The 15,120-nt window shown below is 49.9% G+C and overlaps 1 protein-coding gene across 11 annotated transcripts in view; it reads left to right on the top strand.

Moving 5' to 3' along the window:
• The window catches only part of Ank1 (ankyrin 1), a 177,479-nt gene that overhangs the window by 148,801 nt on the left and 13,558 nt on the right, over positions 1-15,120 (top strand). For 8 of the 11 annotated variants that reach the window (XM_085844074.1, XM_085844073.1, XM_085844068.1 and 5 more), the window contains 4 exons: positions 1,138-1,269; positions 2,182-2,328; positions 10,528-11,065; positions 14,004-14,280. In XM_085844074.1, the coding sequence (XP_085700200.1) occupies positions 1,138-1,269; positions 2,182-2,328; positions 10,528-11,065; positions 14,004-14,280 (1,094 nt within the window). The remainder of the gene's footprint in view (positions 1-1,137; positions 1,270-2,181; positions 2,329-10,527; positions 11,066-14,003; positions 14,281-15,120) is intronic. The other 3 variants (XM_085844072.1, XM_085844077.1, XM_085844076.1) reach the window with 2 other exon arrangements.

Raw genomic sequence — 15,120 nt, 5'->3', positions numbered from 1 at the left:
TTGTATTATCAGTGGGGATGTGAAGACCCGGCTTCATAAAGCAAGTTGGTAGTTAGCTGGTAACAGAACACAGAGAATCAAACTAATAAACGTAAGCACACAGTGGACTGTGCCCACTGACTTCCCAGAGCCACACATTGCCTTTCAGAGGCAGCCTGCTGTGGGGAAGGAGGGCGAAAGACAAGCTCTCCAGTTGCTTAACCTTCTTAGCTCTGGCCATAGCTGAGACTGCCGTACTTCCTGGCTACAGCAGGGCAGACATGATTTAAAGAGAGGCAGAAAAAAAAAATGCTCCATGTTTTGGTGCAGCCTCGGGCCCTGTAAGCTGCCACGTTCTCTCTTGCCTCTCATTGTTGTCTCGTTGTCACGTTTATGTAGAAGGTCACCCTGCACGCGCTTGGCCTGCATGGTGGCATGTTAGACGACTCAGACACCACGGCAGGGGAATTTTTTGACTTTTTCTCAAAGAAAACTGTGTCTGGGTTCATCTCTTCATTAAATTCTGTTCATTTCAAAGCCCATTGGGTGCATGGCCTTGCTACAATTTCTTGCTACAAAGCCTGGAGCAAGAATTCAGAATTAGGGAACTGACCATTTCTTAGGCCTGTTAGGCTAGTTCTATTTCCTACTTGGTGTGTGTGTGTGCGTGTGTATCATAGGCATGCTCTGACTTGCAGTCACCTTTTCGTTCTTCATACTTAAGCACTCTGATATATATTCACCTTCTAAACACTCCTGAGCGAGCGGTCACAGTAAGAATAACGGAGAGGTGCTCTCGTAACCGCAGGGTTACCTTTCTATCCTCCAGCTCTTGGAGGACAGCCAGGGGCCATCTGTGCAAGGCAGTGCTTCAGGGAACCGGATCTATAGCTCCTCCACAGGTTGGGGACTCCCTTGCCCTGTGTGGTGAGGAGGCTTGTTCCCATCACCTCCTGAGTGGGGTCATGAGAGAAGAAAGAGCCTGGCTGTGTTTATTCATCCAGTCCCTGGTTCTGCCTCCCTGTCTCCATCACAGGGAGGACAGGGAGGTGGATACTTACTCAGCACCAAATCTTTCCTGGTGGGAAAGAACCCCGGACTTAATGGCGGCCATTATAAACTCAGCACTCATACTGGCTCTTGGTTCTTTGCCTACAGAGCTGGCCCGGGAGCTGCAGTTCAGCGTGGAGGACATCAACCGGATCCGTGTAGAAAACCCTAACTCCTTGTTGGACCAGAGTACAGCCTTGCTGACCCTCTGGGTGGACCGTGAAGGCGAAAATGCAAAGAGTCAGTACCACCCAGCCAACTCTCTTGCTAGATAGACCTGCGCCTCACCAGGGTCCTTTCAGATGTCATTCCCGCTGCTGCCGACCTTGGCTGACCTTGGGCTTTCTCTCTGTCTCTCCTCTCACCTCTCACTGTCTTGAGGTCCCCTAGGCAATCCTACCAGAGAGCATTACCCGTAGCTCTAGCCCTCAACATTCCCCTTTGTTCTCAGTGAGGTGAAAATTGCCCAGTGAAGAATATTCTGAGAAGAATATGCTATAGGATGTGAGACTATTGTTTTCAAAGCACTCCTATTGAATGAGTGCTGTGTGGTGTCAGAACAGAGCGGTGGGCGTGCCTAGTCTGCTTCCACTCTCAATCTCTTAGAAGCACCCTGATCCTGCCTGGGGAAAGACTTGTCTCACTCTCTTTGCAGCATCTCCTCAAAAGCCTGCCCTGTACCAGAGCTGGATGCTTCCAACTGCATCTTATATCTTAGACCAAGACTTCAAAAGGACAGCCTTTTACCTTGCTTTCTTGTTGCTCTTATAGCTAACACACGCACGCGCGCACACACACACACACACACACCCTACCTTTGCTTCACATCTGCCATAGAACATCTGGTTTGTGCTCAGCAGAGCCAGAACACTTGTCTAGCATGCACAGGGCCATGGACTTCATGCCCAGCATCAAAAACAACAAAACAAGCAAACAAACAAAATAAAACAAACAAACTACAAATGGCCAATGTTAGGTTTGGGTAAAGACCTGTTGTATAGAAAGATAATTTATCCAAAAAGGAGAAGTACTTCTCTTCCCCAGACTTCCTCCTGTCCCGCGTCTGTTGGGCTAACGTAACTCAGCATTCCTTCCTGGCTGCTCTAGCGCCATTGAATTTACTCAAGAGTCTCCCTTCTTCTCTCCGGACAGTGGAGAATCTGTACACAGCCCTGCGGAACATCGACAGAAGTGAGATTGTTAACATGTTGGAGGGCTCCGGCAGGCAGAGCAGAAACCTCAAACCAGAGCGGAGACATGGGGACCGGGAGTACTCATTGTCACCCTCCCAGGTGAATGGTGAGTGTCCTGTGACATCGGGCCAAGGCTGAGCTGGGGCCCCACCTTCCAGGTGTCGGCACTAATCGTCCCTTCCCATGGCACTTCATCCCCCCCGCCCCCAAACTATCTCTCCCTCCTGCTAATGGGAGGGTTGTTTAGTCAGTGATGAATTCCTCCTACCAAGGAGAGCAGAGGCAAGTGAGAGAGACAGGAGACAGTCACCTGTGCAGGTGGGCATCCTCCTGCCTCTGTGCCCACATGTGGAACAGTTCCTAGGCCCTCACCACCAGCCCCTGGAACCAAGGTCCCAGAAGGGCCTGGTGTGGCAAGAAAGAGTTTGAGTCTGGGAAGGAGTTGTCTAGGCCCTCACCCTAGATTCTCTCAGCTTTCTGCTCCACTCTTCACAAGACACGGGTCCTCTCAGTGTTCCTGTCCCTGTCGGAGGAATATTCAGTGAGTGGGAAGCAAGGGGCGTGGAGGCTCTGGCCCAAGGTCTAATGGGGATCAGCTGATGGTATTCAGAGTCCCACTGTGAACCCTCAGGACTAAGGGTGTCTCTCCTTGAGCCCAGTCTCTCTTCCCTGTCACTCTCTCCCTTTCCCCTCATCTCATCTGTTCCCCTGTGCTCTTTAGTATGGTTCAGCATGGCAGGGAGCCCCAGTATGATCCAGCCCAAGGAGATGAAGCCCAGAAGGCTCTGACTGTGGTCATTGAACTGTGTCTAAGGCCTGCACACTTCATAAAGCAGCAATATAAGCACCCACTGCCATGAAGGAGCAGAGCCTGGAGGTCCCAAGGCCTTTGTCTTTGACTACCCTCTCTTTGGCCGGTGGACATAAGGGGGACCCCATCTCCACTTAGCCCAGTGTGGAGGCACAGAAGCCTGGGTCTTAGGCCCTTCCTGCCTTCTGGCCCTCATAGAGCAGACATCTCTTCACCTTTAGAAATTGGGCTAGATTCCAAGTTGCTTCCTAACTTTGAAAATCTTGTCAACTGAGGGACATGTCTTCTGGTGTCCCATACCTCGCTATGCACAGCTATGTGGTGATAGCAATGCTCCCCCAAGCTGCTAGTTGTAAAGGCTGTCCTTGGCTATGTACATGTGGGACACAAGGGACACAAGAGTCGTAGCTTATGGTACCACCAGGGAGTAGGGAGTATCAGGGGCAGGTGAGTTCTAGACTAGGCTGGGCACAGGGCTTCCTTCTGCCAGGTGGGGCCTATGCATGCTAAACCTCCCTACTCTCTCTCACGTCCTGCGTCTCCTGAAATGTGCTGTCTAGCCCCATTGGGTGTGGGGCTCATCTATCGATCACGTCCCGTCTCCTTTCTTTCTGCCCTCTGACCTCACCCTGACGACTACTCATTCTCTTGTACTTCCTGTTCTCCACTGTCTCCACCTGGCCCAGTGTACAGAACTGTCAGATTTCACAAGTGCATGTCACAGAGGACTCCTAGACACCCCCCGGCCCCACCCGACCCCCTCATGGCTGTCTCCATGGGCATCCGTTGCGTGTGCATGGCGTGTTGTCTGCGTTGCCTTGTGGCGGCTGCTGATGCTGCGTATGCTCCACCCACTCTTCAGATCCAGAGGGTTCCAGAGCAGTGATCCACAGCTATGGGGATTGTAGCTGCCCTCTAGGAACCTGGTTGGAACCCTATGGGGAGCCCTTATGTAGGCCAGCTCCCCCTTCGCAGAAGGACAAAGGGCAGCTGAGAACATCTGTAAGCTTTAGGGAATGCGACTAAACACTGGATCTTTGGTGGTGCAGTGGGCTTCTTGATATTGCCCATGCTATGTCAGTCAAGTTAAATCCACTGATTACTTTTATGCCTTAAATTAGCTTAACATTCATGGGACTATCACACCCGTAGAGTTTCTTGGGTCTGAAGGACTCTTGGCTCCATGCAGACGAGAAGAGTGTTAACAGCTCAACAGACCCAAGTCCATGAGTGGGACCAAGTCTCTGTGTGTTCTGTGTCTGACGATAGGGCTCTGCTGCAGTGGACTGACCCATTTGGCTAATAGTTTTCAAGAATCAGCTGCATGTTAGGTGCCGTTCAAGGAGGGGAGTGAAGTCAGTTCTCAGACAAGACAAGAAAACAGAACTCTGCCTCTGTGAATAACATGCGTGAGAATGTATAGAGTGTTCTGTGGGAGTAAATAAGCCAAAATAAGGGGACTGGGGGATTAAGTAGCATAGTAGGACAGCTGCATTTGAACAAAGGCACAAAGAAAACAAGGCAATGAGACTTATGTAAACAAGAGGGAAAGAACATTCCAGAAGGGTGGCGTGTCTAGTGGACTCACAAACAGTGAGGAACAGAGCTGCTGGGACAGTAGGAGGTAGAGAGAGGAAAGCCAGAGGCCTAAGGGACACCAGGAAGCTGACCACATGTTGTCAGAAGAACATTTGGTTCTGTGTGGCAGGGGTTGAGCAAAAGACCACCTTCTTCTCCCTGCTCTGTTGAGTTTAGATGCTTCTGGAGTCTCTGTGCAGCAGGCTGAGCCTCATGCACCTAAAACCCCACAGATCTTCAGATGGGCCTACACTCTAGACCCTGCAGGCATGTTGCCGGGGTGTGTGGGGGGGGGGGCATTGATCCTTGACCTGATCCTTTTTGGTTCCAAGGCATCAGGATTGGCTTACATGTGGTTGTCCCACCCTCGTCCATGTCCCAGGAAGACTGTCTCACACCTGGTATCCTTCTGGTTAGAAATGAAAGGATGCAGAGGGTGAGAAGATGAGGGAGAGGCACTGGCCTCCTGTACTATCTCTGGTTGTCCTTTGACAAGGCCACATAGCGCCTGTCCCTGTGCCAGCCGAGACCTACACATCAAGGTTGTCACTGTCATCTCAGTTTCTGAGAGGTTGGCCTCACTCCTCTGCCTGTGTCTGTCTGAAGAACAGGGACTCAGGGTAGAACCTGCAGAAAAAGGGAGGACAAGGGAAGGAAAGCAGGTCCTTATTTAAAAGCAATCTTCCCCTGACAGCTTGTCCCGGCCTATATACCTGTGCTGTTGTGAGAAAGACTGGCCCAAAGGCTAGTTAGTTTGTCCTACATAAGAGGGGACCACCCAGGCCTATGGAATAAGCACAAAGAAAAAAAAATGCCTAGAAGAAAAACAACAAAACCCAAAAATAACCCGATGCTTCTAAAAAGATAAATAGATAAATTAATTAATTAATTAAGCCTTATATAGAAAGAAAAAGCAGGCATCTCATACCCGTCAGCTCCATCTGTGTTGATGGGACATATTATGTCTAGCTGGAAATAAAATGTCCTTCATTTATATCAACTTTTAATGATACAGCTAGTCAAGTCCTGTCTGACTCCTGTCTGGCTACCTGTCCACACCGTTTGTTGGCTACTAACATTGAGCTAAGAGGATGGTTACAGCATTTGGGTTAGTACAGACCCAGGGCAATGAGCTGATAAGCAGAAAGGTCACCTGGAGTCCCTCTCAAGTCTCACTGGACTCACGAAGCCAAAGCAGGCATGATCTGCAAGTAAAACCTCGGTAAACCCGAGTGAGGTGACACCAGAGGAGCTGCGAAGGTGGGCGGAGGGGGGAACTTAACACAGGTTCACCGTGCTCACATAGTCAAAAACAACATGAAGTGCTCATCAACTGCTACAGCAAGAAGTTCCTGGGCTGGGGAAAGCCCTCAAAAAGCAATGTAACATGGTGCTGGAGAATGTGAAGGAGATGTAGACCCGGTCCCCAAGACAGACAAGGGTAAGAAGTAGTCCCCACCAGTCAACAAGGACCTGATGAGGAGAAAGGCCACCTGCAATCCTGCTCGCCTCTCACTCAATCCAAGAAGCCAAAACAATGTGGTGCAGACACACGTGTTACTGAGGGAGGACTTGGTCATTGTGGCCCCCAGGAAAGGAAGGAAGGAAGGAAGGAAGGAAGGAAGGAAGGAAGGAAGGAAGGAAGGAAGGAAGGAAGGATGGAAGGAAGGAAGGGGAAAGAAAGAAAGGCAGGCTCCTGGCTTACTCTGCTCTATGTATGTGACTGCTCTCTGATCCTCCCAGGAGACCTATAGAGTGGAAGATACATTGCTGACCCAAGTGGAACAGGACTTCAAGAATCCTAGAAAGACTAGCACTTCTGAAACTTAGGTAGGACTAAAGTAGATCTTCCCAGGGTCTTCTCTACCCTTGAGGGTGCATAGGCCATAGTGACTGACCATGGCACCACACTAACAGTGGTGCCCACCCACATCAGTTCTAGGGTTGCTGGGATCCTCAGACCCAAGTCTGAGTGGGTGGGTGGGGGTCCTCTGAAAATGGGAAAATCCTGAAAGCAATCACCTAAAGTGACAAGGAACAGCAGTTATACATGTGTTTTCTCCACTCACACCTAATTTGGATGAAATCTCCACTCACGTGAACACCATGGAAGCTTCAAGGTGGAAGAATTACAGAGGATTCCCAGAGCCTCTAGTGTTTAGTGAGGAGCAGGACCTCAACCTGAAGTATTGATGAGATTCCCAGGGGTGACATAATGGCTATATCTTATGATATTTTTATGATGTACACCACTTCTTGCCAAGGCTTGGGGATTAGACATACCACTGTTGTCATTGATGCTGCCCAAAGCTGGAGAGCCATCTATGAAGCAACACTTTGTGAAAGTTAGTGGATCCGTGAGGTACATGTGAAGGGGGTCCTTGGATGACTAGATTCAGCTCTGACCGCATTCCAGGGAAGCCCAGGTCATCTCCCAGGGTTAAGAGGAGGATGCTGAGATCCCAGAAACCAAAGCAGCTATACTTCAGAAGATATAAAGCAAGGAAGAAGACATCTAACAAGAATCAGAATGAAGTCAGGTGGTAGTGGCACATGCCTTTAATCCCAGCACTTGGGAGGCAGAGACAGGCAGATCTCTGTGAGTCTCGGGCCAGCCTGGTCTACAGAGTGAGTTCCAGGACAGAGAAACCCTGCTTGAAAAACAAACAAATAAATAAAAACAAAGAGAAAGAGACAGAGAGTCAGAACACTAGAGTCCCTTGGAAGGTCTCCTACAAACTTCAACTGACCGTTGAGCAGCTGTTCTCAATGGCTAGCCTGATCATGCAGACATTAGCTAAGGGCAAAAAAGGATCATGCTCCAGGAAATGGAAATAATCAACCCAAACTTGATCAATGCATAAGATCTGCCTAAGAAACCCTGAAAGGAAAACACAGCAGGATCAGACTGCTTCCCAAACAAACTGCTATAACAGAACAGCAGCCAGGCATGTGTAAGCTACAAAAATAACCAGCATCCAAAAAGGTGAAATGCATGATGTCTGGCAGCCAAAGATGACCAGAAATCAGAAGCAGGAAAGCTAAATCAGTAATAAGGGGGGAAAAGACAGACTGCTGCAGATGAGCAGACAAGAATGTCGGGACAGTCAAAGCAACCGTGATTTGATGTGCAAACCATTGTTCCGAGTGGAATTCGGCAGTAGAGTGTTTGCCCAGCAAGTACAAAGGCTCTATTGCCAGACACTCTCCAAACTCAAATACACGAGGGAGAGGAAAGGTGTAGAAGCACCAGTGAGCTATGGGACAATTGCAAAAGTATATGTGTGTCTGTGTGTACACATATATGTATATGTACATATATGTGTGTATATATGTGTACGTGTACACATATTGCTGAAAGTATTCTGAATTTGATGAAAATGATAAATTCATTGATATAGTAAGTATTATGACCCCCCCCACCCTGTATAGGAAGCATTTTAGCAACTATATTGAGGCATACAATAAGCAAACTGGTGAAAAGTTGGCATAAGAGGAAACCAAAATGAGAATAATAGATGTCCCATAGAACATGATATGAGCAAGCAACCAGTGGGTTTAAAGGAAAACATACCATCAAAGAAGCAAGACAGGCATGGTGGCTCAGAGTGTGCTCAGCAGTTTACCTAGAATATGTGAGACTTAGGGTCATTCCCCAGTGGTGACAGAGAGGACAGGGAGGATATTGAAGAGAGGGGGATGGGGAAATGGGGAGGAGAAATATATATATATATATATATATATATATATATATATATACATATCACAATACTTTCTATCTCAGTGCTCAAGACAGGCAGATCTCTTTGTGTTTAAGCTCAGCCTGGTCTATATACCGAGTTCCAGACCAGTCAGGGCTACATGGTTGAGACTCCATCTCAGAATAGGATGAGGAAGAGGAGGAGGAGGAAATTTCAAAGCCAACATGAGCTACATAGCATGTTGGAAACCAACGTGGACTATATTGTAAGGAGAGAAGAAGGAGAGAGAGGAAAAAAAAAAACAAGTTAGTGAGCATGCCTGCACTCTCAGCATTGAGAAGGAAAAGGCAGAAAGTTGGCCTCAAGTTTCAGCGCAGCTTAATTTATATAGCAAATTCCTGGTCAGCCTTGTACATAATGAGACCCTGTATCAAAAAAAAAAAAAGTTAGAAATGAAATTAAAGCAAAAATAAAGATTCTTCCAAACATGCAAAGGCTGGAAACACTTGCCAGGAGACCCCCACTAGCAGTGTTTAAAAAGAGACCTTGTCTCATGTGTGCGTGTGTGCACACATCTCCCAGCCCTTTAGCACAGCTCCTGCCATAGAATCGGACATTGGTGAATATGTTTTTGCTGAGCATGAGGAGGAGTAAGGATTAAGTAGAGACACAGCTAGCTGCTAGACGCAGAGAGCATGGGAGAGCCAGTGCCCAGAGCTGAGAGCCACTCAGCTAGCTAGGCCATAAAGGATAAGAATGAAGATCTAGAGTATGAGACTAAAGGCCTGGCTTAGAGACTGTGGGTACTGGGAAGGGGCTGGCTGACTGAGAGGTTTGAACATAAGACTTGGGGGACTAGACAATGAAAGCTAAACACTGTAGCCCTACCTTGTTATACACGTGCATCCAAATGCCCACACACATACTCACACCCTTACACACACATGCACACATACACACACACACACTCACACACATACACACACACATATACACACACTCACACACTTAAACACATATGCATGCACACACACTTGCACACTTACACATATGCATGCGCACACACACACTCACACACTTACACACACACACACATACACCCTTGTTTCTCCTAGACCTTTAACAGTTGTAGCCACATACCAGGTCCTTAGACACATTGTGCCAGATAGAAAAGTCTGTCTCTGGATTGGCACCTATTCTCCTGAAAAACGAAAGGACCTCTTTTTGACTCCTGGATGCATGAGGGCTGGAGCACCTCTGAGGGAACACTGACGACCACCCAACACACAAACTCACCATGTGCAGACATGCCTCTCGGTCCACTTATAGTCACGTCTGAATGCCCGGGGGCCAAGGTCAAGGCCGTGCACACACTGACAAGGACTCATTTGCAAAGCAAAGAACAGGCATGGGAGCAAGCTGCTGACCTCAAGCTGTACTGGGTACCTGCTGAAGCAGAGCTGGGTGGTAGCTCAGGGCCTATGGATGAAGCGCTGCGGGCAGGTGTGCTGGAACCCACGGTGCCCTCTGACCTTGCGCCATTTTTGACCCCTTAGAACCCTCACCTGTGCCACTGTAGATCATTCAGAGTTTCTGGGACCAATATGCACCTTGAGGAAAAGTCACTTCATGCCAAACCAGAAGCCTGTTTCCCACTTGACCACCGCACTGAGGTCTGTGGATGTTCAGTGTACCCTGTCAGACCCCCTCCAGGGCAGCCTTGTTACTGACCCTGATCCTGGGTGGGCTGCACTCTCCCCCACAAGGTACATTCCTAACAGGACTCGAAAGACTGAGCCTAGAGCATCCTCTACTCCGCCAGCCACGGAGACTGGGGTTTTCATCTGATCCATCAGGGCAGATCGGAGCACAAGTCCTTTGGATAAAGCCTTCTTTATCTAGTGCTCTGAGCTGGATAAGAATAAATTCCAATCGTGTTTCTTTGCCCTCCAGCAAAGGAGCTCCCTTCTCTATCCTCACCCCCTTGGCTGCCCCCCACCCCCATCCAGGTCAGAGCCTTGTTTCTCTTGCCAGGGTGTCCCGGCATTAGCCACAAGGCCTGAGCTTTGGACTTGGAGCTTGGAAAGCCCCTGCCCTGAATGTGCATGCCTCTCTGTGGCCGTGCCTGTGTGTAGTAAGTGTGTGTGGTCCTGCACGTGAGCGCGTGTGACAGGAACGGCTTCCGGAGCATGTTGCCCTCTGTCTGCCCTTCCAGGTTACTCCTCGCTGCAGGACGAGCTGCTGTCCCCTGCCTCCCTGCAGTACGCTCTCCCCTCTCCACTGTGTGCAGACCAGTACTGGAACGAAGTGGCCGTCATAGACGCCATCCCCCTGGCGGCTACAGAGCATGACACCATGCTGGAGATGTCTGACATGCAGGTGTGGTCTGCGGGCCTCACACCCTCCCTGGTCACTGCTGAGGACTCCTCTCTGGAGTGCAGCAAGGCTGAGGACTCTGACGCCATACCAGAGTGGAAGTTGGAAGGGGCACACTCAGAGGACACGCAGGGCCCGGAGCTGGGCTCTCAGGACCTGGTGGAGGACGACACAGTGGATTCAGATGCCACAAATGGCCTGGCAGATTTGCTAGGTCAGGAGGAAGGTCAGAGGTCAGAAAAGAAGAGGCAGGAAGTCTCAGGCACAGAGCAGGACACGGAGACTGAAGTGTCTCTTGTTTCAGGCCAGCAGCGAGTTCACGCCCGAATCACAGACTCACCCTCAGTGAGGCAGGTGCTGGACAGAAGCCAGGCCAGGTAAGGATGCTCTGTGGGTCTCTTCTGTCTTCCTGGACTTTGGGGCCAGCTATCCTGGCACTGGGCACAGACAGAAGGTTTGGATGCTGCTCTTCATCTTGCATTCTAAACACGAATGCCTCTGACACCGCCAGCCATCAGAAAAAGGAGCCGTGAACCACAAAGGCCAGTTTCCTGCCAGTTAGAGCCAGCAGGAGAAATGCAGAGAGGGTTTGGGACGTGGTACTGTGAGCCTAGTAGATGCACTGTCAGAGTTGCAGCTGTACCATGGTGCTGGGGCTTAGTGCTTTTGGGTTCTTGACCCCAGGGTCCTGTATCTCTGCAGACACTGACCCCAGTACTGTGCTGAGTATAGACGAAGGTTCAGAGCTGGCAGAAAGGAGGGCAGACGTGAGTTGAGTGGCCGTCCCTGCACTGGTGTAGAGACCCTTTCTTTGATCGTTTAGCTTTATGAGTTCTCTGTAACACATAGTAGCTCATGTGGTTGGAGCAGGCAGGACACACCTTAGACTCATCAGGAGCTCAGGACTGGTGAGGCCAGGAACCAGCTCTCTTCTTCTTCCCTCTGAAGTCTTCCCTGGCCAGCCCTGGGGTCCTCAGTGAGGGAGGAAGTGTTTGCATAAGGAGTTGACAAAGAATTCATGTCACTTCCTATAAACATCCTTTCATTAGTGGGAAGACTTGAACAAACCGAGTTGTGAGGGTCATGGTGAAATGCCTATGGCACCCGCGTGGCCACTCACTCAACAGGCAGCTATTCAGCACTTCCTGTCTGCTGAGCACCTCTCTGCTAGAGCAGCAGGCTCCCTGAAGGCAGGTTCTGACCTGGTTGTATCATTTCCTGGCTGTGTGGTCAGCATCCAGCGTGGACAGGTGCAGTTCATTCACTCACTCATTAACCGTACTTACTGAGCATTTACTATAAAAAGGCACCAAAGATAACAGAGAAATATCTGCCTGCAAGAGGGTTCTAGTGGGGAAACTGGCAGGCAACAAGATACTATAATCAGAGTTGTAGCTGCCCTTTGAAATCACCATGGCTTCATAATCATGGTTTCCAAAGTCATGGCTTCAACTCAATGGCAGCTAAACTCAATGGGTACAGATATTTCTTGCCGTACCTTAAACAGTGCACTATAGCAGCCATTTGTATAGCATTCCCATCCTATTAGGGATGAGAAGTAGTCTCCAGGTGATAGAAAACATGAAAGAGGGTATGAGTGGGTTCCACACAATGCCGTACCATTTCGCAGAAGAAACTGGAACATCCAAGCATGTTGATACCCACAAGGGTCACAGAACCAGTTTCTCATGGATGCTAAGGGATAATTGTAACTAAAATTGAGATTTTGGTAGCCAGGGAGATGGCTTAACACTTAAGAGCTAGCTGTACAACGATGAAGAATAGAGATAGACTTCCCAGGACCCACACAAGTCCTGGGCAGCTGTGCCTCAGAAGGTGGAGACTCAGAGATCCCACAGCCAGCTGGCTAGCAAAACCCACTATATCAGCAAACTGTGTGATAGGAAGAACCTGCCTCAGTGAACTCAGAGAAAGAGCAAGGGAGGGTGGTTCTCATCACCGATCTCGGGCCTCTAACGTGCGTGTGCCCATGTGCATGAGCACCCATACACATGTGTGTCCACACATGCAAACAAACACATGCACACATGTGCACATGTACAACATATAAGCATGAGAATGGGAAAAATAGGAATTTTTAAATAAGAAGGTAAACAATAAACTACAGACAGAAAGTTTGCTGAGTAATGACAGGCGATAAGTGGAGAGGCAAACCAGGGAGTGTGGCGTGAGGCGGGGAATGTATGTGGAAAGGGCCGTGAGCAGAATTACAGGTGAGGTGACAGAGAAGGGCCTGAGTGGGTGACTGTCCAATAAGACTGCAGGGTGAGCCACCGGTGTAAAGGAAAGCACCCTTCAGGGCGTAAGCTGTTGGGTAGATCATGCCTGGCTTTTTACACTAGTGACAATGAGAAGGTCAGTGCTCTGGGATAGAGCAGAGAAGATGAGGCCAGGAAGAGAACTGGGCTTGACATGTTAGGTGGTGGGGTCCCCCAAAGCCCGTGGCTGCCTCTGAGTGAGGCAGAGGGTCACTGGTGGAGGCCTTTGCCCAGAGGAGAGCCTGCTGGTAACTAGAAGCATCAGGGATAAACGATAGCGTTGGGGGCCAGGTGGCAGCGCTGAGCGAGTAGCTGGGTTTCAGGCGTACTTTGAAAGTCTAAGCAGAATGTCTTGTTGGCTGATATTAAGATGGAGAGTAAGAGAAAGCAAAGGGACACTGGGGATCATGTGTCCCTCAGTGATGAGCGACACAGGCACATTCGTGCTCAGGAACTTCAGAATGACCATGGGGAAGCCATGAGGAAGGCAGGACAGACCATACATGTGGATCTGAACCCTGGTGTGCTGGAAGTTAGGATGGGCTAACAGGAGTTCCTAAGGAGTGCCTGAGAGGAAGGGAAAGCTAGGCACAGGGCACTCTGGAATCCACCAAAGAGCATATGCAGAGGGGAAGAGGTGGTCACTTTGCCAGCTGAGGACCGTCCTGTATGAATGAGCTGGAAGGTAGCAGAGAAAGATAAATGCCACGGTCTGGAGGATAGGAGGTAATGGGCATAGGAATTCCAGTGACTTGGTCGTTGCCATTAGGAAAATGCTCTGGGGAGCTGGAGAAGGGAGGAAGTCACACAAAGGGAGGGATGCTGGTGTCTGTGGCGTCTCCTCCTAGAAGTACAGATAGGCCACGTGTGCATCTTCATGGGCCAGTCTCCCAGCCCTCGGGGTTAGAGGACACTACAGGCTATATCCTCCATAAGCCAAGGTCAGTGGGGAAAGGGGGCAAGAGAAGCTGAGACTGCAAGTGACCAGCTGTCCTTTCTGTCTCCCTGACCACCTGTCACCTGTCCTGGACCCCAGAACACTGGACTGGGATAAACAGGGTTCCACAGCAGCACACCCACAAGAAGCCACACAGAGCTCCTGGCAAGAGGAGGTCACGCAAGGCCCACACTCATTCCAGAGAAGGATCACCACCATCCAAGGGCCGGAGCCTGGTGCACTTCAAGAATACGAGCAGGTGCTGGTGTCTACCAGGGAGCATGTGCAGAGGGGGCCACCTGAGACCGGCAGCCCCAAGGCTGGCAAGGAACCTAGCCTGTGGGCACCTGAGAGCGCCTTCTCTCAAGAGGTGCAGGTGAGAGCCACGGAGGGGCACCTTGCTTGTTCTTTTATGTGTTTGCTCTTTATTTAGCGTGGATATATGTGTGTATGTAGAGGTCAGAAGACAACTTTTTTAGAGTCCTTCCTTTCCTTCCACCTTTACATAGATTCTGGTGGTTGGACTCAAGTCACCAGGCTTGGACCCCACACGGTGTCACCTGCTGAGCCATCTCTCCCCATACCTCTTGTTCTTTCTAGTTTCCTAAGCTCAGGACTCAGGCCCTGAGCCAAGCATGTTTAGTGGTGGTGATGTCACTGTCTACTTCAGCCGTCTTGACATCTCCTTTGGAAGGGAAGGGCTCATACCACAGTGATCGGCACCCCTTCCTACAGCTGAAGGGTGTCCCAAACTCACACTCCTGACTACTGATGCCACAGGCATACCACGGGCCTTGCTTGTGCAGTGGGATTTGGGTGACACAAATCCATGGCTTCCTACGTGCTTGCTTCGTCCACCCTGGCTTTTTGTCTTGTCTTGTGCTTCGGGTTTGGTTTAGACTCACTCTGTAGTGTGGGGTTGCCCCAGCCTCGGAGCGTTGAGACGGTGGATATGCACCATGACTCATGGCTGTGTCCATCACAGTCTAGGAAGAACCTGGGGTTGAGAGAAGTGTGTGCTAAGAACTCTGGTGGCCACATAGGAGCCACTCTCTCAGGTCTGGGTGACCACACTCCAGCTGCTTGCTGTATTTCAGAATCCCCATGTCCCCATTAGTGACAGAAAGAGTGAATGGGGGACCCCCAGCACTCCCCTGGACTTCTGCACTCTGGGTGGCTTCTGGGTTCTGAGGCAGTAGGGTAGCCATAGCTCCCT

This window comes from Mus caroli, unplaced genomic scaffold (assembly GCF_978045245.1).
Source record: "Mus caroli unplaced genomic scaffold, Mus_caroli_1 scaffold_10, whole genome shotgun sequence".
Taxonomy (NCBI): Eukaryota; Metazoa; Chordata; class Mammalia; order Rodentia; family Muridae; genus Mus; species Mus caroli.
This window is presented reverse-complemented; position numbering and strand designations above follow the sequence as displayed.